Consider the following 27,966-nt stretch of genomic DNA (forward strand, 5'->3'; position numbering starts at 1 on the left):
TTTTGATGGAAGTAAAAAAGGTTCTCCAAATCCAGCCTTCCTTTTAAAGAAGTTGAATTGCTCTTAACCCTGAGGAAGATGAAAACTCGGTTTTCAAACTTCACTTCATGCTGCGAGGTGCTCTTGAAAGCAGAAAGCAATTAGGGACATTCTAAGTTTCTCTAGTGGAGGGGCACTGTAGTAACACAGGTCAACTCCACAACCTCATTAAGGTTTCCAACTCTGGAAGCTGTATCCCCCATGGCCCTCATTAGACGAAGCAAATCCATATTGTGTTAGAGTAGATCAGCATGAAGGTAACATGGTCATTACCCTGCAGCAGCATTAATTAGGCCTTGATTCAATTCTTGTTCTCAAAACTGTAGCATTCTCTGTCACATTACTGAACCAATATCCTTTCTGAACAAAACATGGCACTGAAACAAAGCCTTTGGGGTTTGGCAAAAGGAATTTTGCTTTTTATTATAACTTTCCTTTGAATACAGTGTCATTTGTGCTTCTGATCTCTGACCAGACATGTTTTTTAAAAAACATCAAAACCTCAGAGTCCTTATGTAAACCCCTGGTCTACAGTAACTGCAGCTCAATGATGTTACTGGAGAAGGAGAAGGTGTTAATGGAGAAGGCAGGTTGGATAGCATTTTACTTAGAAAATTATTTCCACAGGAAATGATTTGATATACATTTTTAACGAAATTAGTTCATTCGCCAACTGGTTACAAAGGCTACATTGAATTAAAACTCTCCACACAGGCACCTCCTTCCTATTGCACTTTTAGAGTAGGTTCAAGTCCATCACAGAAAAGTTCTTGCAGCCCAAGTGGATGGATGAGTTTGTGATCATAAATGCATGTAAGACATCTGTAGCAACTGGATAAAAATTAATCCTGCAAAAGCTGAGATATACTGAAATGACACCAATGTCTTCAAACCAAGAGCCATTTCCTAGAGTTGTGCACACAGGAGCCAGGTCTGTGGGGCTGACTGGGTGCTGCAGGCAGGGATCCTGCACTGGGGATGTGCGTAGTCCTTGGGGCCAGCTGCCCTCAGTCCCTGGGTGCCGATGGAGGCAAGTCTCTGTTGGGAAAAGGAGCATAGTCCCTGGAAGCCTGCAGGGGTAGCCGAGGGCCTGGAGGATAATCCCTGGGGCCAGGAGGGCCGAGGGGGCGGAAGGGAGGATGCCCACGTGCGTAGCCTCTGGGATCAGGGGGAGGTGGGAGTGGGCCAGGAGGCAAACGTGGACTAGGTAAGAAATCTCTACCAGCTGGAGGTGGCAAGGGAGGACCACAACCTAGAAGGAAAGGAAATCATGGAGTTAAATGAAATCTTAGTTTAACCTAAACAGAGAAGCTCCTGATTAGTTCCTCAGTTTTTCATTTTCTGGAGCAGCTCTGGAGTGGATGGATCACTGTCACATACAGGACTTCAAAGCCCATAAATTATTCTAGGGACTTTTGACTGCTGATTTCCATTTAAGAGTAAACAAGGAAAAGTACCCTGGCATTAAGGAGAAAGGCCACCCAGTCCAAGCTTACTGAGCCAGCTAAAGCCCATGAAGCATGAGGAAGCCATGTGCTTAGGAAAAGCAGCCCTGAGTCCTGCAGTCAGGCTCCAGGAAGTGAAGTGTCAGCACAGGGCACTGCTGCTGTACCTGGAGGCCCAGGGAGAGGCCGAGGCCCGAAGTGCCCCCGCAGAGGAGGAGGTGGTGGTCCTGGCAGTCCGTAGCGAATGGGTGGCGGTGGCGGAGGCCCCATCACTGAGGAGCTCATCAGAGGTGTCCCAGGGAAAGGAGAGGGGCCTTTGGCACCAGCGTTACCCTGGGCAAGATGAGGTTACATCTCTGAGTTACTGCAGCAGACAAGCACTGACACTGCTGGAACCCAACCACTCACCCAGAAGCAAACAGGTACAAGGGGGAGAGGAAAGAAAGAAAAATCACCCCAACACTCTCCAAACCACATTAACCAGGCAGAAAACAGGGACAGCTACTGCACTATTATCATCCCTTCTCCCAGAACACTGCTGGTACTACCCAGGAGTGAGTGGTTTAGAGAGACAAGTTTGTTTAGATGAAGCTGTACTAAAGAAAAGTTCAAGCCCTGTTGAGGTGCCCTTGGCAGAAACCCCTTTGGTAAAGGACCTGGAACTTTGAATGATATATGGAATTGTGATTAAACACCACAAGTAAGTAAGCTACTAGGATTATTGTTGTAGTAACTCCAAAGTGTTTGCCCACTGTTTAGTCCCTAACAAGAAACATCCTATTGCCTCAATCCCACAAAAACCAGATAGCAACTGCTCATCATTAGAGAAGCCCTTTGAGACAGAGGGACCAGCCCTTGGTTAGTTCCACACAGCAGTTGTTATTCAGCAGTTCAGAACACCAAGCCTGTTACTCCTCTCCATCAAAGCACCATCACCAAGTCCAGCCTTGGAATACTCACTGCAGCTAGTTCCATGGAGGAAGGTGAATCTGTAGTTACACTGGGAGCTTCAGACTCTTTGGGAGAGGGTTGCTTTTGGGGTTTTTTTGAACAGCAAATTGGGATAGTGACAGGATACAGACAAGACAGAACATAATACAGTTAAAGAAGCAGGAGGAAGTACAGTGAATCACATATTAAAAAGGCTTCCTGAAGGCTGAGGTGTTCTCAACTCACCACTCCATCAATTGTTGTGGAAAGGGAAGAGGTTCTTGGCTCACTGCTGATTAGGGATGCCACAGCAGGTCCAATATCTAAAAAGAGAACCATGAATAAGTGTCCTACCATGCCAAGGGTAGGGAAGGTGAGCTTGAAATTGCCTTTCTGAAGGAAAAGAGTAACGAGTAAGTTGCAGACCACACAACTTACCAGGAACAGACATCCTTTCACGCAGCTCTGGAGGCCTTCGTGGGGCAGGGGGGCCATCCACCATTGTACCTTGATGGAAATGAGAACCCCAGAGACCCTAAATAACACAAGCCTGAGCTATTTCTTATTAATAAAACACTACCACCCACCACTCATTAGTGTATTAATAAAGCAGTTATCAATACCAACATTCCTAGAACCAATATCTGACCTTAGTGTTTCTGGGTTTGTAGCCTAAGAGGCAATTTTCAAAACGGGGGAGTTTTCACTGCTTACCAAATTCACCCCTCACACCTTCCCTTCGAGGAGCAGAGAGGGGCCGGGCAGGGACATCAATCATCTGTGTAGGGGATGGATTTCCTCCACTCACAGGTGATGGGCCAGAAGAGCCATCTCTGCTTAAGGGCCCTGTGCCAAAGAAATAAAACCACTTGATTTACTTTTCTACAATTTAGCACAGCCCTATGTTTTTGTGATGTACTGACTCCAAGACCAAAGGTTTTGGGAGAACCAGCAGCATTTACCTCGTCGTGGTGGGATCTGGCGGTCAGGTCTGCCTGGAGTTGGCTTTACAATGACTGGTCTTTGAAGCATGATGATTTTTTGGTTTACCTCTATTAATCTGATTTTGGAAAATAAAGGTCTCATTATTATTCAAACAACACATGTGAGTTGTATGTATTAAAATATAACAACTGCATTGTAAAATGTTATAGCTTTCACCAAGAAACATTAGTTTAGCCATCAAAACAGTTTAACAGTAGTTAAAATAAGTAACTTAAAAATGCACTGCACATTCTGAGCTTCCCCCCCACCCCAGCATGTTCAAAGAGCAATAGAGAGGGTCTATTCTGAACTTACTTCTGTCTGAGGTTGGCTGCTTCTCTTTTCTCTTCAGCCAGAGCTCTCTCAGCAGAGCGGGCAATGAGCTGGTAGAGAAAATTTTGTCAACTGCATTACTGGCACCAATGTGACATCAAATATAAACTGCTGGCATCAGAAAAGGACAAATATTCTTACCCAGTTGTCATGTGCCTTTTTCTCATGAGCAGCAATCTGAGAAGGAAAGAAGCCATTCAGTTTTTATCCAACTACCACTATTTCCAATAACTCATCACAGAGCACTAGAATGATGCAGAAAAAGATGGCACAACAACCAGCAAGCAAGAAGTTTACCTGGTTTTTGTAAGATCGCTCTGTTTTTTGCAATTCTTCTTCCATATCTTGGATCCTTTGCCTGTACAAAAGGAAAAAGAGGAGAAGGAAAGATGTTTGAATAAATTTTCCTCAGTAGCTGAAATAAATGGAAAATCAATAATTTTCAGAAATTCAAGTTACTTGTAAACTTTCACTTCCTCAATGGCCAGCACAGCTTTTTCATCTGCAGCACACAATTTCTGCTCCTTCTCCTGACGCTCATATTCTTCCTGGGTTAGTTTTCTGCATAGGGAAAAAAATGCACCATATAGTCCAGCATTCTCCATCTATTACAACTCAAAATCCTGCCAACAACAGCAATATCAAACTCTACAATAATGTGTGAAATCAGAGACAAAAAAGGGATTTTTTTAGAAAGAGAGACAGAAATCCTGTCTTTTGAAACCAACAGACAAACCCTTTGTGTACAAAACCTTAAAATTACAGAGTTGACTAGAAAGTTTAGTCAGCCTCTGAAGATCTATCAGAGTCTATCAACTACAAACAGTTCATCCCTTCAGATCCTGTAGTTTTCCTAGCAATGCCACAGATTGCAATCCAGATTTACAAAGGTACAAATAAGGAAATCCACTGGACTGACACCGACCATAGGAAATGAAGAAATGTATGTGTGGTGAGAAGGGACAAATTTAGGGCCCAGGTGACAAACACATTCAATCGTTGTTAACCATGAAGCTTTTTCCAAGTATTCTCCATACCAATTCACTTCACTGCACAACCAATTTCCAGAGTCTTTTTATAACATCATGGTTCATTATTTTTTGATTTTTGATATATTTCTGGAAGTATTTAAGAGGTCTATAGTGTGTTCCTAGCTTACAAGAGCTACCCCACAAAACTGGAAACATTTAACTAATAGCAAGTTAATTATTGCTAATAGCCAGTTCAACATAATTCATTTCCTTGGCTAAAAGTCAAAGCAGTTTTCCAGAACAGTCTCCTGTATGTTTTGGAAAGAACAGAAATTCTTCACAGAGGTCAACATAGATGAAGTTTTCCCTGAAAGGTGGGTTATGCTCCACCTCTCAATTCTAAGTTTACTGCACATAGATCCATGGTAGTTACAAGGTCAGGCAGTTTCACTACAGCCTCATTTCCAAACCTATGCTTCCCTAAGCCAACACACTTAAACCACAGGAACTTCAACTGCTTCTCCATAATAATTTCAGCTTTTCTACAGAATTTAGCTGAGAATGTCCCTGAATCCTATTCTCAAATCTTCCCCACAAAACTGAGATGGTATTACAGACATTTCAGTAAGTAAATAAATTAATGAGGAATGAACACATACTGGCAATTCATTCCTCTCAACTGCCATCACCAATTCAGCCTTCATTTAGCCCTTTGAGAATGCAAGAAGCTCACAAGGCTGAAATACTGAAGTTTCTACATTATAAGAATTAGAGTCACTGAAGAGAAGTCAGAGTAACAGAAAGAAATCTTAATGGCCCCTATGTTCTCCTTGACACTTCTGGATGATATAACAGAGCAACCACAGAATTTGCAGACCAAGCCACCCACCCACCTTCTCCAGAAGTTTAAAAGTAGAAGGCAATATGGTGTGTGCACACAGACAGTCTTTTTAGAATTTCTGGAACGGTGGCAAAAGTAAAGAAAGGACGCCAGCTTCAGCTGTATTGAAAGAGTTGCCATCACTCATTCCACCCACAACTTCCAAGTTCTTTGAGCCTTCTGAGTGAAAAGCATTTGGGCAGTGCCCATGATACAACAGACAGAGTAAGGAAAGGCTTACTTCTGGAGTGCCATCTCCTTCTGCTGGTACAGTTCACCAAGTATCTCCACTTTCTGCTGAAGAGTTTTGCATTCATTTTCCAGTTGAGTTTTGGCTGTATGCAGTGAAGAGGAATCATGTTCCAAAGTTTTTATCTTCTCTGTTGGAGAAGCAGTTGCAGTAAGAACCATGATGGCCACTTACACGCTCTGTTTCTTTTTAAGCCACCAACAGCACTCCCTCCTAAGCAGTTATTTTGCTAAACCTACCTTCCAGCTCGTGCCTTGCTGTAACTTCATCATTCAGTTTGGACTGCAGAAGATTTCTGTCCTCTTCAACTATGGATAACATTGTTTTGACCTGAAAAAAGGAGCAGAGAGTCTATGATCACAGGAGTAGCAGTAATGTGACTGCAATAATTAGATTCTTGTGCAACATACCCTGGAGACATCCATCAACTGCTTAATCTGAGTCCTCATCTTCTCACTCTCAATATCTAAAAGAGGAAAATATCTTTGTTTTCCCTGCTTTTTAATCATGAACAAGTCTGTGGACAACTGTTTAAAGTAACACTCCCTATAAATCAAGAAGTGAAAATTTCCAACCCACATACACTTTAAGTAGAAAAAAGGACCAAAAAAAAAAAAAAACGGTTTTCAAAACCAGAGATGCAGCAAAAACATGTGCAACATCACAAATGACAAACTGCCTCAATAGTGCTGAAAACATCTATTTTGGTCCTTCAGATTTAAAAAATGTGATTACCTAAATTAGTTATTTATCTGGAGGCAAGCAGAAAGCTCATTAAAATTTCATCTCAAAAATAAATGTACCACAACAAAGCTAAGACTCTCAGCTTTAGAAATGCTCTTAATTACCCACCCTTATACAAAGTCTTTACAACTGTGTCACTACACTCATGGAATACCTAAAAGGTAATCTAAAAGCAATTATTGACCTTGTAGCCAGTTCCTCCCTTCGGTTAGGGATATTTTGTGTTTGAGGATTCAAGCTGGCAGCTCTATATGCATGGATCCCTCTTGTTCCCTCTCTAACATGCCATGAGCACAGCACCACAGGATCCTCAGCTGGGATAACCCTACCTGACAACTCTCCATTGGCCAGATCATCCTCTGGGCTCCACTCATGCCCTCTGTCATCCTTCTTGGCCTCTGAATCCATGTCCAGCTGCTTCAGCTGCATAATGCAATTGGTTAAAACCTAGTGAAGAAATCAAATGTTCAGTTGTCCTGCATTTTGTGAAGTTTGACAGAGTATTTTATGGTTGAGCAAGCTGATTATAGAGAACCTACTTCAATTTCATTTTCTTTGTAGGCAAGTGTCTCCTCTATGTCCTTCTGAGACTTCTGATACAGTTGAATCTGCTCACGGAGCTCAGAGTGCCTCTCACTCCAACCTTCAGCTTCTTTTAGCAGCTGTATAAAGCACCAAGACAAGATTATTATTTCCTGTATTTTTAGTGCATGGTGTATGCAATTAAAGCCTACTTTACCACCAGCTCTGGTGGGGTAAACTTCAGTGATCAGGCTCACTGCTGTTCCACTGGCAGAACTGGATGCTGGGAATCTTTCTGCAGTTTATTATTAGGCGGCTTTACAAATTTGACATTTTCCCAGCTAATATCCCAACATCAAACTGCTCACACACCTCAAAATATGAGAAAATTAATTGCAGTCCAGAGGTAATCAAAACACATTCCTTAAAAAGCCACTTACTTCACATATGAAGAAAGAAAACATATTTACAATCATTTGGAAAAGAACTGTCTTGATATTCCAGGGCTAAAACTCCTCCCCATTATCTTTGCTTTCTGAAATACTTTCTGGCAATTCTTCACCGTTACCTCCTTGAGCCCAGATCCCAAGTGGCAATATCTCCATCATGCCTTGATAACCACCTCTGCATAGACTTTGCTGACAAAAACTGCTTCTAGGGAATTGGCAAAGCCTTCATACCAGAGATGGCTCAGCTGCACAAACAGCCTGTGCAAGCAGGCATAAAGCATTTGAATTTTATCATGGTAATAGAAAACATGGAATTCTGCCATGTTAAGAAAACAGAGACGTGCTGAAGCTACACTCAAAAAAACTAGGAATAAAAGCCAGATATTTTGTTTGAAAGATAAGGTTGCCTGGCCTGGGCATAACTTACCTGCTCCTTGCTCTTTTTCAGTCTAGCATTCTCTTCCTGCACATGATGAAGCTCAGATTTCACCTTTTCTTCACTCAGTTTAGCTTCATTAAGGGCTATCTGCACCTACACACAAAACAAAAAGGAACAAGAAAACAAAGTCAAACTATAGTGGAGCAACAGCTACAAAAAACCTGGTTAAATGGAAAAGAAAAAGGTACATATGCACAAACAACCTGCAACCTGCCAAGCCAGCATTTTCTATTCCATAGATAAGAATTTTCCTGGCACAGAAACTTGTGACTCTTGAGGGGGTGTAAATAATTCTTTACCTCTGAAAGCTCTGCAGAATGCATAGTGATAGCTTCCTGAAGCTTCTCCAAGGATTTCTGGGTTTCAGAGAGCTAAGAAAAAGATGAGCAGTGACTTAGTGTTATCCTGGCACAAACCTCAGCCTGACCTGTATCTTCTGGAAGCATAAAAGAAAAGCCAAAACATGAACAAACTTCTATTTCAAGCATCCATTTGCTGGCAGCAACATAGCACTACCTTATGGACAAGGTAAGGAATAGAAACACTCAGCAAATTTGAAACAACTTCTACCCCTGATTCTGCCTGTCTGTGGCCAGGAAGTTCCCTGTATACCTGCGCAGTCCACAGCGAGAGGAACTGCTATCATTAGCAGCAACCTTTGACCAAAATAAGACCGAAGAGCTTGCTGATACAGAAAATTGGGCTTTCAAATGAAGAAAGAGAAAACAAATATCTCTGGACAACAAGAAAGAGGGGCAGTTCACAGATCTTCACATTTACTGTAGAACTAAATGCTGCTCTGAGTACAAGAAAATGTCTCTTCCCAAACTGAAGCCTTCAGCTTATATTGCCAAGGAACTTCCTGGCCAGCTAGGAAGTATTAGATTAGCCCATTACTTGACTGCATCTGTATGTGAAAGCACATAACCACACAAGTCCATCAAGATCTTAAAAAAAAAACCCCAAACCTACAAAACCCCAAAAAACTCCAAACAAAATAAATCAGACTAATCCTTTGATCTTGGGATAAACCTAAAATTTTATTTAATCTCTCTTTTTTTAGGTGGGTCACCTTGTTTGTTCTACTCTATCTAATCCATCATGTCATGACCATCTTTCAGGGCATGTCAAGCTAATGACAATGTAAGACACAAGTGTAATTGTTCAAACCTTTTTCTGTTTCTTCTCATTCTTTTTTCTCTCTGTTTCAAGCATGGTGTGCAAATTTTTCACTTTATTATCTAGCTGCTGATTTGCTTCTTCCAATTCTTTTACAGTGTCCTTAAAAATAAAAAAAAAAGGTGTAAAAGACCAACCAAAAGAAAACTATTTTTATTTGTATTGCTACTTTCAGTACAGAGACAGTTAACTTTCTCTTACCTTAAGGCCTGCAGTTTCATCTGAGAGAATGTCTTTTTGTTCTTGGGTCACTTTCACAGATTCCTTTGCTTCCTTTATCTAAACACAGAAACAACCACAGAACTGAGGAAATTGTCAACATAATATGCAGCACTAATAGAAAATAAAAATATATTAGATGTTGCATTAACTGTGTTATTAAAGCAATAATAGAAAATTAGAAACAGGACAACTTAAAGCAATACCTTTTGATCGTATTCTGACAGCTTTTCTAAGATTTCTGTTTTTTCTTGCAGAAGGTTTTTAATCTTTTCAGCAAGTTGTTCTTCAGTCACTAGGAAGAAAAAGAAAGCTTACAGTAACTACACTTCATACACTGGGGAAAAAAATCAGCTATCATTTTTACCATTTCAAAGAACGTTTTCAAGTAATAACTAAAGCATAAATCAGGAGAGTATTAATTCCTTGGCAGTCAGCCCTTTCTGCATCTCCAGCTTTCACTTGAAGTGAGAATTGAAAACAAGACAGTAAAGCTGACACAAAGAACAAAGCTCCTGCATCCACTTCACAGAAGCTGCTCCCAGAACCCAGAGCAAAGTGAGGTGCTGGCTACGCACACCTGAGGTGTGTTCAGAGGAAGACAGTGAGGATCTCAGAGCAGTCTCAGACACTCCGGGAGATACCACACCTTCCCTAACAACCACCTTTCTGCTCTATTGAAGCTGAATGTTTCATCAGCAACAGTAAGAGGATGAAAGCTCTGAAAGATCTACTGGGAACAGAACAGAGACAGCTGGGAGACAGCACCAGTAGGTCTTAAGGAGCTGCTCTGCTTAGACCTTCAGGCATACATTTGCTTTTTACTCTAAACAAGCCACCAACCAAGTCTTAGGACTCAATGAAAACCATTAACATACTTCAATTATTTTATTGCAAGTTTTTAAAATAACACCTAATTTTTGTTGTTTTTCAAGTCCTAAGCCACCTTGATCTGGATCTAACTGCCTCAAGCACCACTTGCCTCACAGCAAACTCTGCAGCACAACAGGGTTGTTCTAACTGCATCCCACAGACTGCAATGATAACTGCTACTCCTCCTTTCCCTCCCACACAAGGCCTCCTGGGACAGTGAATTCCAGGCCTTTCCCACTCTGGGAAAAGAGACAGCAAGTGGCTGCCAAGGTTCAAGACAGCTCTCAGCAGTTTAAGGGAAGCAGCAATCCCTGCATTAGCTTGGCCTCCCAATTTTACTCTCTTTAAGAGAGGATAATAGATTTTTATCCTTGGGACTCCAAATGTAATCTCTGTTTTAAAGCATTTTTGTCACTGTTAGTATTCCTCTATTTTGGATAAAGATTTTAATAACAATGTGGCCTGTATCACGCTTGAAGAATATCTATTTGTTCTGATCTTTAGAAGTTTCTATACAGCATCAAGAGAAGAGTATTTGGGTGGTGGAATTAAATCCATGTTCCTAGATTTTTTAGGGAAGGCTGCTAAGTAATTTCTGCACCACCAATGCCAATATTCTTCCTGCACTACAGAAATCACCTCAGAAATCTAAGATAGGCTTTTTTCAGCTCATTAATTCTACGCTGTGTAGAAGGAAACTGCAGTATAACCACAATAAAACTAGACAGAAATGACTGGTAAGTAAAATGTGAGGGAAGAAGAGAGAGTTTCTAGGAAGACAATTCTTTTAATTTGCATTTTTTATTCAATTTGAATTCCAGCAATCATCCTACTTTGATTTTTTTTCTATTTAGTACATTTTAATTTTATAAACCTGAAGCTGGAGAAAAACTCGTGTAAAAAGTGATGTACTGGCCACAGGAATGCCTGCATATTTAGATCTACATTTAAGAGTGTCTCTTTGCAACTGAACAGCAGCCAGTTTCAGGCTCCCCTCAATCCAAAAAACAAAAGGAACCAGCTCCTACTTTCTGAGCGAAACAGCAAGCAAAGGCAGACCCACTGCTGGTCAGAAAACCAAAACAAACTCTGCCCCATGAACCAGCGGTTCACATTTATGTCAAGCAAAGTGGAGCTTTTCCTTGTCCTTTACTTTACAGGTCCAAGTTGCATTGTTTCTCCTGATCAAAGCATTATCAAATGCAAAATTTAAACCCTCACATTCAACTAAGTATCATCTACTGGCCAAGCTTACACTGTAACCTTGGACTGAGTATTCTCCTTGAAAGAGAGTGAAGATGGATACTTGGTCCTCTGAAACAGTATAAATATTCAAAACTAATGCCTAAGCATCAACTACACTGAAGAGAGAAACTTACCTTGATATATTCTACTCTTTACCTACAGAAGAGAACAAACAAACAAAAAGATTAGCCATAAAAAGTGATAAGTGAAAAATGCTATTAATATTCCCTATGGAAAAAAGTGACCACTTCCCTGCAGATTAAAGCAGCATATGGAAAACACATCCATCACTGCCAATGAGTGTTGAGTAACACTACAAACAAGCTTAAGCTGCTTTCTAATAAAAGCTCCCAGGCTAAAGCCCTGCCCCAAGCCTTAGTAAAGGTCTGTTTACTCACTCACTAAAGGGATGCCAGTAACTGCCCACAGCTAATTTGCACAGAAAATGAAGACATTTTGCATCAAACCACAAACTGGCAAGAAGGAAAAAAAAAAAAAACCACCCTTGCAAACACCAAAAAAAAACCCAAAAACCAAAAAAAAAAAAACCAAAACAAAAAAAAACCAAAAAAACCCCAAAAAAAAACCCCAAAACACAACCCCCCCCCCGCAAAAAGCAAAACAAAAAAACCCAAACAAACAAAACAAAACAAAACCCACCCCCCCCAAAAAAAAAACCACCAAACCCAAAAACGCCAAAACCCTTGTATCCCAGTTGTGTACCCTCTAAAGCAATGATTACGTGACAGGTGGTTGTTTCGAAATTACCCCATAAAAAATTACTTTCAGAAGCTTTTTTACACTGTTCTATTAACACCGATTTTTGCATTTGAAACTGACCCAGTGTACTCAATACCAAAACTAAGCAAGGGAAAAAACTATCAACAGTGTTACAGAAAAGATGTAGTTTTAGTTTATTTTTGTCAGGCAAATATAAAGCATTCCACAAATTTCTAAGTATATCATGGCTAAACTGTACAGCTGTAAATAAATTTGCCTATTTGATTCTCATCTCTCAGCTCCCAAGGAAAAGCACTGCTATAGTTGAGAATTGGTGATAGACTTTTTGTTGCACAGAAAATTATCCATGTAGGAATAAGGACAAATGGAAGAGGCTCTCCAATGAGAATTAATATAATATTTTTAGGTTTCTAAATGCAGTACCTGCAAGCAGCAGGACAACATGAAGTGGGGAGGATTAACTGTGTGTTTTGGATATAGCCAGCAACATGTTTAAGCACATGAAAGGCTTCTCATTTCAAAGATATGCCGACCCTTTCCACAGCATTCTTTATTTACATCATACTCCTCTATGTTGCTTTCGAAATTACCTCTTACTAAGCAATCTTCAATTACCAGCTTATAGAAAATGCTTCTTAGTACTGCAACTTACTTTAGCTATTCAGCCCAGCATTTAGCTCCCATTAATGCTCTAAACAGAAAAAGTAAAACACAAAAGACTACATATTGCTTTGACTTCATTAATGCTGAAACAGTTTAACCATACAAAAGACCATTCAGCGGGTGAATCATCAGCAGGCTTGCAAGCATGAAGTATACTCACTGAAAGGCAGGTTCTCCAGAAAAATATGGCAAGTGTGACAATTCCCACTAAGGCAGTTATAATAACGGGCTCCCACGGAAGTCCATGGAAATCAGTCCCAGGACGCATTTCCTCAGGCAGCGTGGCGACAAACTGCAAACCAACAGCAGTGACAGTTATGAGTGTGTTTTCATTAAATAGGGGGGTAAAACAAGTCTGACAAGTGCCTTTATTCCCCTCATAAAACCAGAGAACCATCTGGAGGTTTCTTGCAATTTTTCTGCAAACTGAAAACCAAAAATGAAGAACACCACAGAGCAACCTAGTGCTCATATTTCAGTGCAAAACTCTCGAGTACCAGGAGGACACCTGACAGAGGCAGTCTGCTGGTAAAGAAGAGCCACACCAAAACGAGTACACACTGATGTGCACAATTTGCGTTAGATAGCACTGGTAGTTATTTGACCTGTTTCCAATTAAAGCTATAAGGATGGAAAACTATAGGAAAAAAAAAAACCAACCCCCAAACAGTTCTACATCTGGATGCCTGTACGAATCCAGTGCAAATGGCTCAGATCTTCTCCCAGCTGCTGCCCCTGTCAGAGGGTCATATGACGTGAGTGTCCTCCTCTACCTGGAGGTCAGAGTGCAGCTGGGGAAGGTGCGGTTGCTTGGTACAAGTTAAGGCGCTCACAGAGACATGGCATGGCGCTCAGGGAAACAAACTGTGCGAGCCACACGGAAGCCGCTGCCTTTTCCCTTCCTTTCCTCCTACTTACCCTCTCTTTCCCTACCTTCTCCACAGCCAGCAGAGGGGGGAACATAAAGGAGAACGCACACCTGCCCCGACAGAGCCCGGCCGGGGGGCGAGCTATCCCCCCGCATCGGGGAGGCCGGCAGCGATCCCTGATGCCAGCGGCCGCCTCCGCTCCCGCGGGATTGCCCCACATTACGGCCCAGGGGCGCGGAATGCCAGCCGCCCTCACGGCGGGGTACGCCGGTGTAACCGCCTCAGGGACCCACCTCGCTTATGGGAGGTGTGTCACCGCCGGGTCGGGCGGCCGAAACACCTCCGCCGCTCCTCACGGCCCGCCCGCCGCCGTTTGCCTGCCCTCACCTGCAACAGCCTTCGCCGCCCCGAGGGCTCCTCCACCGGCCACCCTCTGCCGCCCGCGGAATCCATGGCGGCCCGGGAGCGTCAGGCACACGTCAGCCCTCCCTCCCTCCCTCCCCTCCCTCCCTCAGGCCCCGCCCCTCGCGGCCTCACCGCCCTCGCCCGCGTCACAAGGCGCGCGCCGCCGCCACTCACTCGCCGCAGCAGCTCCCGCGCCTCGGCCAGAGTCCCCCGCCAGGCGGCGCCCGCATCGGTACCTGCAGGGCCAGAGGGGAGCGGCGTCATCTCACGGGGCCACACGGGAGCCGCCTCGGTCACCGCGCTGGAGGACGGCCCCCCGTGCGCCGGGGCACTGAGGAAAGAGGCAGCGAGCCCTTGGGAAGTGCGCTGATACTCCACAGGCGGCGTTAGGTGGGGTGCCGCAGGACAGGACACGGCTGTGCGGTGGCACGGTGCCGAGCCCGGCTCAGACAGAGCATACCCATCTCCTCCAGCCGTGAATCAGAGCAGCACACACTCTTCAATTCCTAACCGCGAATCCTTCCGATTAGTTCCCAGCAGCGTTCACAGAACCACAGAATATTCTAAGTTGGAAGGGACCCACAAGGACTGTCAAGTCCAACTCCTGGCCCTGCACAGGACACCCCCAAGAAGGACACCATGTCAAACACTCCTGAACTCTGTCAGTACCCTGTAAGTATGGCAAAAGCTTTAAACCATCTCCAGCTCTGCCCTGTCCTGAATACTGCCCTCTCCTCTTGCTCCTTCTTCTGCCACACGTTCGGGCCAGCAGATTCCACAGCCACCTGCCTAGCCTGTTTTCACACCGCAGAACAGCAGCTGTGACCAGCCATTCTACCATTGTCCACCTTGTTACTTCCCAGCACTTCTACCAGCCCTCCTAAGAATTCCTGCCAAGCAGCATTTAACCACATTTAAGGAAAAAATGGAAAATGGTCTAAAATACAGCTGAACATCTGACTGCTTAAATAGTAAGTTATCCACGAGACATTTAAAATTCCTTCATTTTCTTGGCATTCAACCTAGAGCTTCCTTCAGCTCTTAGAAGCTGCTCAAAAGCACTTGGCCCTGGAGATGGTATTGCACCTCAGCAATGTACAAAAGCTAACAAAAATGTGCCTGGATTTTTCCTAAATGTTCAGTGGAGAGAGAATTATTAAGCATAATCAGTAGTGAAGGCAGAACAGCAAATTGAGAGTAGCACTGAGAATACAGTCAAAGATTGTTTCATACCAAAACAGAACTAGGAAATATGACAGTAACAGGATCCCTCCTTGGCATAATGTGACAGCACTCTAGCTCCAGAGGGATAAGGCGTCAGCCAGAGGGAGCCAAACATTTCTCCTACTCCAACACACTGAGAAATTATTGAGCTGCCTGAGGGGGAAGCTACACACTACCTTTCCTGGAAAATAATATGGACCAGAGATATGGGCTAAAAAAGAGGGCACACTATTCTGTGGGCTGTCCTGTCTATAGAAAGTGACCTTGATGCTGTCAATCCATGCAAAAGAGGATGAAACCTGAGCTGATGGTGTGCTTCCAGGGATTTCTGCTCTTTCTCCACTACCATCCTGAGACACAGTCCAAAGAGCTCTAACTCTGACACTCAAAAGAGCACTTTCCTTTTTCCTACATTGCAAAACCGTAGTAAAAAAACTGCTGTGCTAAATTTTGTACAGCAATTGTACATAATATTGTACAGCAATACAGTACTGCCACTAGAGGGACTGTCACCAGTCAGGGAAAGCCATGAGGATTACAGCAACATAACATGAAAGTATCAGTGAAAACTCCTGCTATTTGCCTAAAAATCCTTTAAACCACGCATGTCTTCAAGAGCAAAAGAACAAAACAAGCCAATTCCAAATGGTTACCTTCAGCAAAGTGTTCACTGGCACTCTCTCCTGAATCAACTGACCCAAAGGAAGTATCTTCCAGGAGTGATCGTTTTTCACTATCATACCCTTCTTCAGCTTCTCCATTATCTGAGAAGTTGGCCTCTTCATGCTTTTGTGGAACATTGACAGCCCTCTCCTCCTCCTCTTCAATAGGCTGCTCTGGTCTCTTATCTTCAATGAGCTGCAGAAATTCCTGATTGCCCTCATCAATGGTATTTGGGTTTCTGGTGGAAACACTGTCATATTCAGCCTCTTTCGCACCATCTGTGACAGACAAGGAGATATGAATTAAGCACAGAGCTAATGTGTATTACTTACTCACAGCTACTTCAGTGAAATGCTGCATGTAACCAAGCTTTTGACACTTTTTAAATATTTCAGCTTGTGTATTGCTTCCAGTATATTCTCAATCAACTTTCAGTAACATCTAATTAAATGTCTGTATGAAATTCTTGCAAGATATCAACCACTGACCTTGCAGTGAAACACTGCAAGGTGAAATATTTGCATCATTCATGACCTTATCAGAAATCACATACTTAACATGTATTACTGTAAGAGGAGCCTGGCTAAAAATGTATCTTAACATCTTGCACACTAATAGAAAACCCAGTCAGTTTGCAAAAGACTCTACCTCTGGTTCTTGCCCAATCAAAAGATGTTTGTTTGGTATTGCTACTTATGCACTTTTTTATGAATGCGGGCAAAAATATGATTATAAGGACATCCAAGACTTTAGGTGCCTGGATTTAGTACCTGAACTTTACATTAATCATCGGATCTCTGACAATCAGGTGATAATTAATTCAGGGGAAAAAAAGCCCTCCAGAAAATTCTGCAGATAAGTATATATGAATCCCTGTTTCTTAAGGAGGTACAGACTTGTCCTGAATGGCTCCTTACGACCATATCCATCAATGGATCTCACTTATCTTACATAGAACTTGGTCCATAAGAACAGGTGTGCTGAACTCAATATCTTCCCTCAGGATTTGTCCCTGAGCCACTCTCATCACAATGCTAAAAATATGCATTAAAAATAAGCAAAATCCCAGGTCATTGCACAAGACCTCTTTAGATTCTACTCGCTCACCCTCTTCTTAAAGTTTCTATGTGTTAGTGTTGCTTGAGACAGGGTTTTACTTCCATTTCATCTATTTATTAACTGGTTTAACATCTTACCTTGAATATGCAGCTGGTCATCTTCCTGTTCTGGAAGAGAAGCAAGTGGGACACTCTCACCAGCAAATGAATATTTACTTCTTAATGAATATATTAACTCTTGAATATCATCCATCAGTGCGCTCTCCTCATCATACAAATCCATCTCCTTCACCACCTCCTCCTTATTTTCTGCCACCCTGGAATCCAGAACTTTTCCTACAACATCCATAATGCTCGATTCTGAAAATTCCAGTATCTCGTCGAGAGCTTTCTCTATATCTTCGTTATTCTGGCTCGCCTTCCGAGCAAGCTCCATCTCCACCTTCATGTCATGGAACATGGCTTCAACCCTAACCACGTGTTGGAGCCCAAGGTACTTCTGTAGGCGCATCACGCGCTTTTCATCCAGGAACTTTTTCATTATTGAGAGCCGCTTCACAGATTCACTGAAGTCTGTCACCATGTCACTGGTGGCTCCTGAGCTGTCCGCAGGGCTGGGGACATATGCAGATTGCTGGTGGTCATTTCTTGTTTGCTCTAAATTTTGCACCTCTTTTGAGTCTTTCTGTAAAACGCCCTCTGGGAGACGATCTTTCCTTTGGTCAAAGTCATTGCTGTCTTCTGTGTGAGGAGATTGGAAATTATGTTCTTCAACAGCTGATGGTTCCTCAGGTTCAAAAGACTCCTCATCAGCTTCCGTGACATGTTGCATCTCATCCAATTTAGCATCTTTTCTTACTGATACATCAACTTCTTTGTTCCCAATCTCGCTTGCGTGTTGCATGCTGATTGTTTTATCCTCCTTAGGGAATGAAACCCCTCCTGTTTTGTAAGTAGGATTTGGGGTTCCTGAAACAGCTTCACTGAGTCCTAATTCAGGATTTATATTTTCACCACTTAGTGTATTATCCTGGGCATTTGCAGCACTTGCTCGTGACAACTTTGCACTTGCTGCATTCTCATCTTCCAGTAGCTCATCATCCGCTTGTTTCAGGTCAGGGTCATCTTCAGCATCAGACTGCAATTCTGCTCTTTGTGTTGTTTCTTTAGCCAAATCTTTGCCAAGATTTCTGTCTGATCCTGCATCCTCAGGATGAGCAGTTCCTTGATGAGTAAGATTATCTGTATTAGTGTTCTGCTTAGTGCTTTTTGATTTTTCTTCAGGAGAACTTTTCTCAGTGCTTTTTTTAAACACTGGCATCTTGCCAGGATTTCTTGAAAGTTTTTCATTCATATCTGCCTCTGAATACTCAGTCTCATTTTCCCATGGCCTAGGTTGCTCAACAGCTCCACTATAGGTTGAGTCTCCTTCCTCTGCAGGGGTTTCTTTCAGGTTTCTCTTTTTTATTTCCAGTTCTTTGTTAGAAGAGACAGGATTTTTATTTTCATGATCAATTTTCCCTGCTTGTTTTAAATCTTCTTCATGTTTGAGAAGTTCTTTTCCCACAACAGGCATTCCACGCTCCACTTTCTGTCTCAAGAGGTCAGTATCTCCTAGGTCATCCTGAGATGCATTTTTTACTTCTTCCACTGGTTTGGCTGAAACATCAACTAGAGGCTTGTTCTCAGCTTCTCCCTTCTCCATTGTTTTCTCCCATGGTCTTTTGTACTTTAAATCACTTTCCAAGGACTCCTCCAAGGTATCATCCTCAAACTGTTTCTCACTTTTCTCTATTGGAGCAAGGGGAACTCTTTCAGGACTTTTGTTGATATCATCATCAGATGGTTCTGAAGCATCTTCCTTATTTTCAAGAAATGATTTGGACTCCAGAGCACTGCCTGGACTAGGCAAAGCATGAGGATCAGGCACAGCTATACCTTTCAGTGCTGCAGAATGTGACTCTGTTCCATCAGTGAGCTGCTCTTCCAGCTGTTCAGTTTTGTTGGCTTTTTCTTTTGAACCCAGATCACGTGTACCCACAGGTTCCTTTCCAAGGAGCTCTTTGGAGACATCCTCAGGCTGAGTTGTTGCCGGTGCTTCTCTTTTACTAATTAGCACCACCTCCTCCTGTTTCTCTTCTGTTTGTCTAGATTCAGACATGTCTACACTTACACTGCCACCCAAGTTCCTGCTCTTACTGAAGGCATCCTTAAGAGTTAATGCATCTGAATTGCATTCCTCCCCATTGTCTCTTTGTTTATTCAGCTTTGTAGCACCCTTTGCATCTTCATCAGGTTTGTGATTTTGTGACTCAACATCATTGTTTCCATCTTCTAAATCCACAGGGAATGTAATTTCATCCTCTGCTATAAAAGACAGCAAAGGGATTTCTGCAGACTGATCTGCAAACTCTGGCTCCTCCTCTTCATTGCGAGGATTAATGCTCAAATCTTCATTTAAATCATCTTCCAGTGATGTAACAAGGCGAGTCACTTCATCATCTGATACAATAGCATCAGCAGTTGAGCCAAATTTTGTTTTTAAGTTCACAGAGAGCTCTCTGTTTAAAAGCGTATAGGCATTGACTTCATTCTCTTGGTCAAGTTGGCTGGTTTCACCCTGAGGAATACTAGTGTTTTTGGTATTTTCACTTTCTAGCCCTTTTAATTTTCCATGTAGCATTCCTTTCAAGTGCTCGTGTGCAGTTTGATCTCCCTGAGAGTTTTCTTTGTGACTATTGACACTGGAGTCTTCCCCAGTATTTTCAGTTCCTTCCGTATGAGAATTGTCAATTTTGTCTGTCAAGACAAGGTTTTCCTTTTCTTCTTCAGCACTTTGCTCAAGACTGTCTGTCTCCAAAGCACCAAGGGACTTTCCTCTATCAGTCTGATCAGCTTCCTTATCCTTCTCAATTTCAATTCCTTCAGCTGGTTTTGTCCCTGCATCACTTGATTCAGTTTCTCCTTCGTTTGCTATTGTCTCTTGCAATGACTTCAGAAGTTCATCCACATTATAATTATCAAAATCATCCCTTCCTCCATCAAAGCAAACAAAGTCTGTTTCCTGAAATGAAAAACAACATGCAGTCAAAAAATGTTATTTTCTTTATAGCAGTAATGAAACCAAAACCATTTACATATTTAAAGAGAGATGCAGCAACAAAGTAAATAATGTTAATCACATAGAATCAACCCCTTAACTCCTTAACCAAAGCTCTCTTTGAAACCAGTGGAAGCTTTGCCCAAGGACTCATTAAAAAAATCTAAATAAAGAGGTTTTGCAGGAACAAAGTGTAAGGCATCAATGGAGGTGGCAGTATTACACTACACTGATCACCATATGTACTGAATGAAGAACAAGTCTACTGCTAAATGCCAGTGAACAGAAGAAAACAAATGTTGCTAAGCTTGTGTGTCACAACCTCTGTTAACTGGTGTTCCCTTAAAGGACTAAGTCCTCCAAGCAGGAGCTCCCTGTCACACAGTTTCTGAAAAATAAATAGAAACAGTGTGAGATGCAGTTTCATAGAACCATAGAATGGCCTTGGGTTGAAAAGGGTTTAAAGGTCATCAGGGTTCAACCCCCTGCCATGGGCAGGGACATCTTCCACTAGACCAGGTAGCTCAGAGCCCCATCCATCCTGCCTGTGAACACTTCCAGGGATGGGGGATCCACAACTTCTCTGGGCAACTTCTTTCAGTACCTCCAAAGAATTTCTTCCTAATATCTAATTTAAACCTGCTCTCTTTCAGTTTGAAGCCATTCCCCCTTGTCCTGTTACTACATGCTCTTATAAAATGTCCCCCTCCATCTTTCTTGTATGCTCCCTTCAGGTACTGGAAGGCTGCAATTAGGTCTCTCTGCAGCCTTCTCTTTCCCAAGCTAAACAAACCCACATCTCTCAGCCTTTCCTCATAGGAAAGGGGCTCCATCCTTCAAATCACCTTGGTGGCCTCCTCTGGACTCATTCCAAGAGGCTGATGTCCTTCCTGTGCTAGGGACCCCAGAACTGGATGCAGCACTGCAGGTGGGGTCTCACCAGGGCAGAGCAGAGGGGCAGAATACCCTCCCTTGCCTTGCTGGCCACGCTGTCTTGGATGCAGCCCAGGATTTGCCTGGCTTTCTGCGCTACAACACACAGTACACCTAAAGCTACAGCCTCAAAAAGGCTTTACTGACACAACTCTGAAGTTGCTGCTATTAGTGCATGAAAGCCAGTCATGTGTGAAAGGGTTGCAGGACCAATTCTAGAATCAAAGGGCTGAGTGTACCCAGATTTGTTTGCTTCTGACAGTACTTTAAACTTGGAAAGTTTGGGAAAATAAGCCATTTTGATTACACACTAGAAGGCCTATGCACAAGCCAGCTAGCAGGATGTATAGAGTTCAATCCAAACAGATTTCTTTAGAAGAAAACTATAACATTTGAGAAAAGGAAGGTCAATGCCCACATTCTGGGCTGATGCTTTCACACCCATCCACATACAGAGCTGCACAAACATTCCACCCCCATACATACATCTGCACCTCTGCAAGTATGTAGTTACTTACTAACAAAAAATACTAAAAATCACTAATATTCAAGATTTCTTCCTTGGGAATTTCACTGAATGCCAAGGTAAGAAACAGTAAAACCCCAAGTGAAGAAAAAAAACAGAACAAGTAAGACTTACATCTGTTGGTAATTCTAGCTCCTCATTGGAATAGTTATGATTTATTTCAAGTAAATCCTTTGGAAAATATCCAAAATCACTTCCAACCTGCAAAAAACCAAGCACGAAAGAAAAACAGTAAAGAAGGTTTAGAAATGACATGACTATGTAAAAATTGCAGACACCAGTAGCAAATATGTTGAACTGACTCTCAGGTATTCCACATGAAGTTTAACACAGTGAATAAAAGAAGACCAGGGATGCTTTGTTTATGCCAGAGTTTTGACTGAGGTTTTATATTTCACAACAGCCTTGTGAAGCTGGTTTAAGTTTTACTCTTTATGTTTTAAAGCCTGACTTATAGCAACTTATTAGGAGAGTTGGGAATAAATCCCAGGCCTTCTGACTCAATTGCTTTAACTGCTATTGTGCAGGCACCAGAAGCGCCACACACACCTCAAGGATTTTCCCAAGTAGCAAGCAGAAGAGGATCTTTGACTAATAAGATTTACATCCACACACAATATTATAGCCCAAAATATGCTCATCTTGTAACTTATGGAAAAAAATTCTTAAAGCAAATTGCAGAGAAATGCAAAATTGCATCATTTTAAAATACAGAATTAATAATTTAAAAACCTCTGTGGAAAATATACCCCTCCTCCTCTGTGAATGTATTGTTTCTCTTCAGTGCCTGACACAAGCAAAAAATCAGTCACAGAATGGTGATTTTCAATGTGCTAAGGCAAGGCAAATAGTGGAAGACAAGAATCTCTCTTTCACTCACCAGATATGATCTACACAGAGTAATGCTTGCACTTAAGAGTTCTGAGAACAGCTGTCAAGAAGACAATATTAATAGCATGCAATCACTACACTGATTAGATAATTGAGGTAATTAGAGTCTGGTGGAAACACCTAGAAAGGTACAAAGTTCCTAGACAACCAAAATATCTGGAGGAAAAAAATAATGTTGGTCATTTTTTCCATTATTTGTTACAGGAGAAAAATGACAATTGGCAATTTTCTTGAAGAGTTTGTGTGGAGAGAACACTCAGCTGAAGTTCAAACCAAAAAAGAAACTTGGTATGGGATATTAGGGATACACAGATATATTGTTACACTGATAGCACTGAAACAGGTTAACCTTGCCTGAATCTTTCTGGATTTACAATGGTATTTAAAAAAAAAATTAGAAGAAATTAGTATCTAGTAAATAATACGTCCTAATAATTTTTGGAGGTGTTTGTTTTGATATGCGAGCAAAGTACAAAATAATACATTACAGGACTTCCTTTTTAAACTACTTCTCATTCAGATCTTGCCTTCCATAGTTAATATCTCTGAAGTTTGTTACACATGTATTAAGAAACCCTACATTGTACCCTCCCCACCTTTTGTAAGCATATATTGCTCTCTTACTGAAAACAGATCACTTATGCATGATTATTATTGGAAATTATGTTTCCTGCTGTGAATTGCCAATGGGAAATTCATTTGGACAGGTCAAATCAAAAGCTTGTCTTTGTACTGTACAGTAGAGTTTAATTGTAAATTGGCTTATTTCTCTCTCTAAACTTCAACTCGTTTTTAATGATCTTTCTGAAAACAAAAGTTAGAGCTTCAAAGCCTCCTTACAGACTAATCTCTGTGACAACCATTATAATCAGGCATCACAATTTCAAACTCCTTTATTGCAATCCAATCTGCTGACCATACAAGTCCTCTGCAGTGACCCAGCTTGCCACTTCTGTGGTTTATAAGCCATATGGAATCTGCCTGCCCAAAATTTCATCTGCTTCTCTCCTTACAAGTCCTGTCTTGTAAGGGGGAAAAAATGCCTCATTGTGCAAATAAAGGAAACATTCATTCTCTACAGACACGACAGAGGAAAGGCACTATCAATGCCAAGCGTATAAGGGAGAAATAACCACTCTCTTCCCAGCTAAAAACTTGTGCATGGACAAAACATGTGGCTGTGCGTACAGCATCTGGCCCCCCTGGTGCCCACCTGTCACAGGCAGCTGCTGCAGATTCACTGACCAAGAAGTGACACTCTCTCATCATTTATCAGAAAACAGACAGATGGGGAAGATGAAGTTCAAATCTTTTTAATCTTAAAGCCCACATCCCTAGAGCACAGGCATCACAGGTAACTAAAACTTCAGAACACAGGGCAAAGAAGAGCTGGTTTGCACCTACTGAGCATTGGCAGTGTTTATTAGTATTAAGTTCATCCCTTTGCCATAAGATAAAATAACAACCTTAAAGTGTCTTTGACAAAATGCTTTGTGAAAAAGCAGCAGATTTTACTTGGAATGATCTGAAGTACTTCTGGATTTTCAGACCCAGACCCTGCTAAAGTGAGGGCAGAATACAGGAAAAATGCACAGGAGTCTATACAACAACTTGATCGTGTAAGCATCACAAGATTGATACTGAAGAGGAGACTGATTTACAGCAGAACACTGTGCAGAGGACAACAAGAGCACCTGATATGCTCTATCTTTTGGCTTTGGGGGAAAAAAAATCAAGCCTTTTCCTGCAACTGATGTATTAATTCATAACATAAAATGACTATTAAATAATGGTCATGGAGTATTTTCCAAGCATTTGGCTTTGCTTTACTATTGAGGTTTAGAGAGCTCTGCTAAAACCTACAGGCCATATAATGCACAGTATACATATTACTGTGTATATATATATATATAGCTGGGTTCCAGAATTTTTTCACATGCAAAATACCCAGTGAACATAGTGTGTGCTCTGTAAGAAATTTAGTATTCAAGACTGGCATCACAAAATAAAGGAGCTATTTTGTCAATATACAACATGTTTGCTGGCACAGGGGAAAAAAAAGAATGGCTTGTAAAGGGTGGAATGAATTAGAAAAGCAAAGGCAAATAAAGCCTAGTCCCAACTGCTATAGATTTTTCAGCCTTGGTGAAAGGCTTATTAGATCATATCCCTTCAGGTCAGAAATACTATTGTATTTCTCGTGGCTCCTTCAAATTGATTTTGGAATAAGAATCTGTATTTACAACTTGTTTGAAATAAGCCCCAGGTTGCATTAGTTGAAGCTTCTCATACACACATTTCCCTGAACTCTGCTCACACCTGACAATCAGAACTCCAGTTAGCCCTTGATTTCATAGCTTCTATTCTGCCCTAATAAATCCTCTCCCAAAAAAAACTTTGGGGAATGAAAAAAGGCAGCAGGGTACATGGATGGGATCAAATAATGCACACAAAGCCCACATGAAGTCACGCAATAAGATCCCAAAAGGGCCATGCCAGAAGGTAGCATGCCTTCCATGGCACTGGAATTCTTTTAATGGCAGACCTCACTGGGTAGCCTGGTTTAAATTAGCAAGCAGGAACAGCTTCCCCTTGGCTCCAAGACTTCACACAGCAGGCTGGCCTGTATAAATCAAGCTGTCCAGCCAAACCTGGCATGAGAAATCAGGCTGCCCAGCCAAATCTGACACAGGAAGTCATGGTGCAGGAGAGACCCCAGTGCTATCTGTGAGTCAGGGACAGGGGCAGCTGTGCCAGTGCCATACTCAAAATGCAAAGGCAGGCACTTCTGACCCTGCTTCAGTACTTCCATGCTGGTTGTTGCAGTGTTAGGATTAATGCAGCAGCAATCAATCCAAGAGGGATAAAAGAAATAAAGATTATAGGCACCAACCAAAAGGAATCAGTCTGGCAGTACTGCCCTAAAAGGAGCACTGAAAATTGTGTAACACAGCTGAAAAATGACAACAAATAAAATTGAGCTTGGCAATTCTTTCCAACCTGCCAACTGCAGCTTTTACTTTAAACTCAAAGCAAACATCCTTTTAACTTGGAGACACACCTAACTGTTGCATGAGCTGCCTATCAGTGAATAATTAAACTGAATATTAACTCAGCAATTACCTTAACCTGCTGTCTAATCTTGCAGCCTACATTATGCCTTGTTAGAGGATGCAAAATTGGCCCCACGCTGCTACTCTGCATCTCGAGAACTGGCAGCCCTGGAAACCTGTACCAACTAATTACCCAGATTATTTATGGTACAGTACATGTCAGAAGGGAATTACCAGCATGATAGAATTATTAATTCTTCTTTAACCACGCGCTGCAATTTTTTCTGTTCACTTCTGTATCCTTCTAATTGGATTCAGCTCCTACTGAGAGCTTGGGTGTCCACGCCCAGCCTGAAGTGGTTACAGAAAGTGATACATCCTGATTTTCATTAATCCACTGGCCCTATAGTCAACACCCAGGTGTTTCAAGCACCCGAGACCACTGTCAAAATTGTTAATCCTTTGTAGAAAACTAGAGAAAGAAAAGAGGTTGAAGTAAACAATTTAGACACTAAAAAGGATGTAGGGGAAACATGGGGAGGAAGCAACAGGGACTAGGTCTAAGCAACCTCTGGATTGCCAACATTTTCAAGGTAAGCCCAGAGAAACTGCTCCTCCTCCATGGTATCTCAGTTCTGCCTCTGCCAGGCAAATAAGGTGCTTATGAAAGTGAAGAGGAGCTTTCTATGAAGTAACTGCAAGTATGGGGGTGTTCCTTCCCCATTAGCTGAAGCCTCTCAGATTGTCCAAGGACGCTGACACAGAGAAGGCCACTACTCTGCAAGCTACAGCAGAGCTAAGAGACCTTTTAGAAATCAAATTTTCCCTAATCCTTTCTAGTTTTACTACTTATTTTCCCTCCAACTCTGCACGCAGCTTAGATAAAAAGCGGAAGAAGGCAGATGAATATTAGGATGAGAAGCAAAATTAAAACATGCACATGCAGTGATCTTTAGCAGGATTACAGAGTGCAGGATGAGACCACGTCATGGGAAAGGACAAGGACAGGCTTAAGCCTCCCTAAATGGGAAGGGAGGCTTAGCTTCCAGGTGGCCCTGTGGCCATCACCACTGACAGTGCTGCAATTAGAGGTTTTCAACACAGTTTTCTAACAGTTTTTAGACACATTAGAGTTGCCCATTTTTCACAGCACTCAGGTTTGATCAAACCTCATCCCATTTCCCACTGGCCTCATGACAAAGCAGGATTCACTGCGTTATTTAGCCCTGTTCAAAACTCCAAGCATTCTCTTACAAGGCAAAAGGAATGAAAAAAGATTACCAAGAAGAGCAAACAGAAGAAATGCTCTACAGTACTTACGCTTCCAGCCCAAAGCTCAGTGGATTCTCCTATTAGTTTATAATATACATACACTGCTTCTCCCTTCTTAAAATTTACAAAGCGACAATCCGGACCTTTAAAATCCCGCACGGCCTTCCCACGGCACATTAACACTGTCCAAAGAAAACAGAGTATGACTTTAAAAATAATTTACATTAAAAGTGTCTTTGCTAACTGGCAGTAAAAACCACCTCCCATGCACCACTTTGCTGTTTTCTAGACTGGGTCAAGAGATAAGAAAGTAAATTGAAAGTATAACTAATAAATTAATAAATTAATAAAAATATAACTAAATAGAAAGTATAACTAAGAAATTTTTAGCTATAATTAACACAAGCAAGCCAAGTTATAACTAAAAAAAAAAAAAGGCAAGTTATAGCTAAAAAAGTAAAGCAAGCATTCTAGTCAAGACAAGGGTTTGACAAAGCACGGGAGAACTACATTTCAGAGGTGAGCTATGAAGCTGATTATTAATGTTAAATCAGAAAGATAATATCTGTGTCCCAGCGAATCGGTTCTGAAATTATCCGAGAGAACACCCAGAGAGCGGGTTTATCACGAGAGGGCTCTGCATAGGGGGAGAAAACCACACAGGGAGCTGCGGGGATCTGAAAACTTGGCCGAGCAAAGAGAGGGACGGCGCGCGTGGGCGTCGCGTTCCCGTTTCCCCGATTCCCCCCAGTTTCCGTTCCAGAGCCGGCGGAAGGAAGGAGCGTAGGGAAGAATCTGCGGGAGGCATCTTCGCCCACAACTCCCTCGCCGGGGCCGTGCCCGCCGCCCCCCACTCACTGCTGCACTCGAGGTCGGCGCAGCGCTTGCGCTCGGCGAAACGGCGGCCCAGGTCGGGCGCGGCGGCGACGGCGCACCGCGGGCTCGGAGGCGGCGGCAGCAGCAGCAGCAGCAGCGGCGGCAGCAGCAGCGGAACGAGCAGCAGCCGGGGCTCCGGCGGCGCGACTGCGGCCATGTCGGTGAGCGCCGCGGAGGGAGGGAGCTGGGC

The 27,966-nt window shown here is 42.3% G+C and overlaps 1 protein-coding gene across 3 annotated transcripts; it reads right to left on the reverse strand.

Annotated features, from left to right (window-relative positions):
- Positions 1–429: 429 nt before the first annotated feature.
- Positions 430–27,966, reverse strand: MIA3 (MIA SH3 domain ER export factor 3). Of its 3 annotated transcripts, none has more exons than XM_030235991.2 (29): positions 27,759–27,966; positions 26,949–27,082; positions 21,799–21,885; positions 17,264–20,189; positions 16,058–16,345; positions 14,355–14,416; positions 13,067–13,198; positions 11,637–11,658; positions 9,591–9,679; positions 9,367–9,444; positions 9,157–9,267; positions 8,286–8,357; positions 7,975–8,079; positions 7,116–7,238; positions 6,906–7,023; positions 6,243–6,298; positions 6,072–6,162; positions 5,824–5,962; positions 4,191–4,292; positions 4,029–4,089; positions 3,873–3,908; positions 3,714–3,781; positions 3,377–3,474; positions 3,129–3,260; positions 2,853–2,921; positions 2,661–2,737; positions 2,445–2,516; positions 1,652–1,817; positions 430–1,291 (listed from the first exon to the last, which is right to left on the reverse strand). In XM_030235991.2, the coding sequence occupies exons 1-29, from the start codon at positions 27,931–27,933 to the stop codon at positions 1,047–1,049; spliced, it is 5,934 nt and encodes a 1,977-aa protein (XP_030091851.2). In that variant the 5' UTR covers positions 27,934–27,966; the 3' UTR covers positions 430–1,046. The 3 variants fall into 3 exon arrangements, with proteins under 3 accessions (XP_030091851.2, XP_030091853.2, XP_030091852.2); XM_030235993.2 differs by lacking the exon at positions 27,759–27,966 and adding an exon at positions 27,562–27,745; XM_030235992.2 differs by lacking the exon at positions 2,445–2,516.

This window comes from Serinus canaria, chromosome 3 (genome assembly GCF_022539315.1).
Source record: "Serinus canaria isolate serCan28SL12 chromosome 3, serCan2020, whole genome shotgun sequence".
NCBI lineage: Eukaryota > Metazoa > Chordata > Aves > Passeriformes > Fringillidae > Serinus > Serinus canaria.

Bases quoted from the DNA above. Each gene is read 5' to 3' on its own strand.
- MIA3 (XM_030235991.2), bottom strand. From the start codon at position 27,933: ATGGCCGCAGTCGCGCCGCCGGAGCCCCGGCTGCTGCTCGTTCCGCTG. The intron at 16,346-17,263 runs GTAAGATGTTAA...TGTCTGTCACAG, and splicing joins TGACCAGCTGCATATTCAAG to ATGGTGCGAAAGAGGCTGAA. The intron at 13,199-14,354 runs GTGAGTGGCGGC...GTTGGTTTGCAG, and splicing joins CGCGGGAGCTGCTGCGGCGA to TTTGTCGCCACGCTGCCTGA.